The 4,444-nt window shown below is 58.4% G+C and overlaps 1 protein-coding gene across 1 annotated transcript in view; it reads right to left on the reverse strand.

The window, feature by feature from the left end:
• The window catches only part of LOC114071942 (bromodomain-containing protein 4-like), a gene marked incomplete at both ends in the record, with an annotated part of 41,181 nt that extends 36,928 nt beyond the window's left edge, over nucleotides 1-4,253 (reverse strand). Inside the window, 3 exons of the mRNA XM_027909829.1 lie at nucleotides 3-166; nucleotides 2,673-2,941; nucleotides 4,118-4,253. Coding sequence (XP_027765630.1) covers nucleotides 3-166; nucleotides 2,673-2,941; nucleotides 4,118-4,253 — 569 coding nt within the window. The remainder of the gene's footprint in view (nucleotides 1-2; nucleotides 167-2,672; nucleotides 2,942-4,117) is intronic.
• Between the last annotated feature and the right edge of the window lie 191 nt (nucleotides 4,254-4,444).

Here is a 4,444-nt window from a genome sequence, read left to right on the forward strand (position 1 = left end):
GCGAGTCCGGCACGTCCTTCTTGGGGGCCTTGACGGGCCGGCTGCTCTCCCGCCGCGGGCCCAGCTTGCCGGGCTTGGGCTCGGCGGGCAGCGACGACGAGTCGTGGATCGGGTCGATGGTGGTGGGGGTGGTGGTGTCTGCTTTCCTCTTCACCCCTTTTTTTGTCTGCAGGGCGAGGGGGGAGAACGTGAGGTCAGCCCCTGGGATCGACATTTGGGTGTTGGGAGCCCTTCCAGAGGGACAGAGAGCGAGGTCACCCCCTGGGATTGATATTTGGGTGTTGGGAGCCCTTCCAGAGGGGCAGAACACGAGGTCACCCCTGGGATCGGCACCCGGGCGTTGGGAGCCCTTCCAGAGGGGCAGAGAGCAAGGTCACCCCCTGGGATCAACATTTGGGTGTTGGGAGCCCTTCCAGAGGGGCAGAGCGTGAGGTCACCCCTGGGATCAACATTCGGGTGTTGGGAGCCCTTCCAGAGGGGCAGAGCGTGAGGTCACCCCTGGGATCAACATTTGGGTGTTGGGAGCCCTTCCAGAGGGGCAGAGCGTGAGGTCACCCCTGGGATCGACACTCGGGAGTCACTGCCACGGGAAGGGTGTTGGGAGCATTTGCAGAGGGGCTGGTGTGGCCTGAGCTTGGTGGGAAAACCGGGATTATCCTGGTTGGATCAGCACAGGTCAAAGGGCTGGGCTGGGATTCTCTTCCCGAGTCCCAAAAAATGGGATTATCCCAGCTGGTCGAGGGGCTGGGCTGGGATTATCCCGGCTGGACCAGCACAGGTTGAGGGGTTGGGCTGGGATTCTCTTCCCGAGTCCCAAAAACAGGGATTATCCCACCTGGATCAGCACAGGTTGAGAGGCTGGGCTGGGATTATCCCACCTGGATCAGCACAGGCTGAGGGGCTGAGCTGGGATTCTCTTCCCAAGTCCCAAAAACAGGGATTATCCCACCTGGACCAGCACAGGTCAAGGGGCTGAGCTGGGATTCTCTTCCTGAGTCCCAAAAACAGGGATTATCCCACCTGGACCAGCACAGGTCAAGGGGCTGAGCTGGGATTCTCTTCCTGAGTCCCAAAAAACGGGATTATCCCAGCTGGTCGAGGGGCTGGGCTGGGATTCTCTTCCTGAGTCCCAAAAACAGGGATTATCCTGGCTGGATCAGCACAGGTTGAGGGGTTGGGCTGGGATTCTCTTCTTGAGTCCCAAAAACCAGGATTATCCCACCTGGACCAGCACAGGTTGATGGGCTGAGCTGGGATTATCCCGGCTGGACCAGCACAGGTTGAGAGGTTGAACTGGGATTATCCTGGCTGGACCAGCACAGGTTGATGGGTTGAGCTGGGATTATCCTGGCTGGATCAGCACAGGTTGAGGAGCTGGGCTGGGATTATCCCACCTGGATCAGCACAGGTCGAGGGGCTGGGCTGGGATTATCCTGGTTGGATCAGCACAGGTTGAGGAGCTGGGCTGGGATTATCCCACCTGGACCAGCACAGGTCGAGGGGCTGGGCTGGGATTCTCTTCCAGAGTCCCAAAACCAGCCCAAGGAAGGTCTGAGGGGGACAGACCCGCGTGGAACCCCCCAGGGCCGTGGGAGGTGTCCCTGCCCGGGGCAGGGGGTGGGACTGGACGAGCTTTAGGGCCCCTCCCACCCCAAAACCATTCCCTGACTCCGTGAACTCCCCGAGCCCAACCAGCACCCCAGAGGTCACCGCTGGCTCCTCGGAGCTCTCAAAAACCTCAAGTTTTTGGACCCTTTGCCTTGGAACCCAACTCTGCTGGTGACACCAACGCTGACCCCGTGACTGAGGGTGTCCCCAGCCCTGACCCAGCCCTGGAGGCCAACACAGAGCAAAGAGAGAAAGAGGAAAGAGGAAAGAGTTGTAGCCACTGCAAATCAGAGTTGTCGTCCCGAGATAACAGAAAAAGAGCTTTAAAATGCTGCAGAGTTACTGGAGAGACCTGGAGCTCTGAGAACGGAGAAAGAGACTCCTCCTCCTCCTCCTTGGACTGATATAAAGGGGGGAGAAGTATTTCTGTAAGCACACACTACTTTTACTTAAGTAAAATTATTGCAGATGCAGCTCTTTAGTTTTATTTCGCTAGTAAGAAATGCTAATATCACTTTCCCAAATCCCGTCTCTCTTGTCAGCACAAACCTTCTCTCCTGTGAGGAGAGGCTGAGGGAGCTGGGGTTGTTTAGTCTGGAGAAGAGAAGGCTCAGAGGTGACCTCATCACTCTCTTCAACTACCTGAAGGGAGGTTCTAGCCAGGTGGGGGTTGGGCTCTTCTCCCAGGACACCAACAACAGGACAAGGGGACATGGGCTCAAGCTCTGCCAGGGGAGGTTTAGGTTAGATGTTGGGAAGAAATTCTTTACAGAGAGGGGAATCAGGCATTGGAACGGCCTGCCCAGAGAGGTGGTGGATTCACCATCCCTGGAGGTTTTTAAGCAGAGATTGGACGTGGCCCTTAGTGCCATGATATAGTAATTGGAGTTGGGTCAGGGGTTGGACTGGATGATCTTGGAGGTCTTTTCCAACCCAATCTATTCTGCGATTCTATGATTGAACTAACAGGAACTCTCTGTGTGTGTTGGGGGGTGGGTAAGAGCGAATTGACCCAAACCAAACCCCACGCCAGGCCGTGCCTCCCCCCCTGCCCTGGGACTCACCTTGACGGGCTGTGCGGGCGTGGGGATGACGGGCGGGTGCGGCTGCAGGGGCTGCGGGGCCGGGGCGGGCGGCGCGGGGGCCTGTGGGGCCGGCGGGGCCGGTGGGGGCGGAGGCACCATCGTCATCACCGGGCTGGGCACCAGCAGGTCGGGGGTGACGGAGGGGAAGGGATGGGCCGGCGGTGCCGCCGTTGGGAGGCTCTGGGGGGGCGCCGGAGACGAGGCCTGAGCGGCGTTGGGCACCGACGACGAGCCGGGCTTGGACGTCACTGCCGAGGGAAGGCACGGGCGGGGTTGGTGGGGGGGTGGTTCCTGCCCTATTCCCGGTGGGAATTCCACCTGCTCCTAGCAGGAATTCCTCCTGCTCCTGCCCTGCTCCCAGTGGGAATTCCTCCTGCTCCTGCCCTGCTCCCAGTGGGAATTCCTGCTCCTGCCCTGTTCCCAGTGGGAATTCCTGCTGTCCCCCTCTTCCCAGCAGGAATTCCTGCTCCTGCTGCCCCTCTTCCCAGCGGGAATTCGTGCTGCTGCCCCTCTTCCCAGCGGGAATTTCTGCTCCTTCCCTGTTCCCAGCGGGAATTCCTGCTGCTGCCCCTCTTCCCAGCGGGAATTCCTGCTGCTGTTTCCCTCTTCCAGTGGGAATTCCTGCTCCTTCCCTCTTCCAGTGGGAATTCCTTCAGCACTGGGAGCTGGAGGCCGGTGGGCTGCAGTTCCAGGGGCTGCCACAGGAGGGCAGCACCACGTGGCGTCCCACCCAATCCAGGGCCACGCGGGATCCAACGGGGCGGGATCACCCTCGAGTTCCCACAAATCCCTTCGGGATCACCCTCGAGTTCCCACAAATCCCTTCGGGATCACCCTCGAGTTCCCACAAATCCCTTCGGGATCACCCTCGAGTTCCCACAAATCCCTTTGGGATCACCCTCGAGTTCCCAGAAATCCCTTCGGGATCACCCTCGAGTTCCCAGAAATCCCTTCGGGATCACCCTCGAGTTCCCACAAATCCCTTCGGGATCGCCCTCGAGTTCCCAGAAATCCCTTCGGGATTGCCCTCGAGTTCCCACAAATCCTTTCAGGGTTTCCCTCTATTTCCCAGACAATTATTTTGGGATTTCCCTCTATTTCCCAGAAATCCCTTCAGCATTTCCCTCTATTTCCCAGAAATCACTTTGGGATTTCCCTCTATTTCCCAGAAATCCTTTCAGGATTTCCCTCTATTTCCCAGAAATCCTTTCAGGATTTCCCTCTATTTCCCAGAAATCCTTTCAGGGTTTCCCTCTATTTCCCACAAATCACTTTAGGATTTCCCTCTATTTCCCTGGATTAATCAATCCCTCAATTAATTAAACCCTCCCAGTGGAAGGGGGGAGGTGAGATCAGCCCCCAGGCCCGGCAGAGCCAGGCGATCCCCCCCGGAATTCCGCGATTTCCCCCCCGGAATTCCGGACCTGCTTCCTTGCGGGCGCGGCCCCGGCCCTTGGTCTGGGCGATGACGATCTCGGTCTCCTCCTGCGTCATCTCCGAGATCTTCTGCAGGAAAAGCTTCTCCAGGGCCTCTGCCATCAGGACGATGTCATCCCCTGGCTGCAGGACACAGAGGGGTGGGAATCAGGACAGGGATTCCCGAGGGAAAGGCCCACGGGATGGACGCGGCCCGTGCTCTGAGGAATCCAAACCCTCAAACCCCTCGGGTCTGGAGGGGGAAAAAAACAGGGATGGGCAGGGATGGAGGAGAAAATAGGGATGGGAAAAAAAAAAAACAGGGATGGAGGAAA

Source organism: Empidonax traillii, unplaced genomic scaffold, assembly GCF_003031625.1.
Source record: "Empidonax traillii isolate 1590-97213 ecotype Southwest subspecies unplaced genomic scaffold, ASM303162v1 scaffold2456:size58518, whole genome shotgun sequence".
In the NCBI taxonomy this organism is placed as follows: domain Eukaryota; kingdom Metazoa; phylum Chordata; class Aves; order Passeriformes; family Tyrannidae; genus Empidonax; species Empidonax traillii.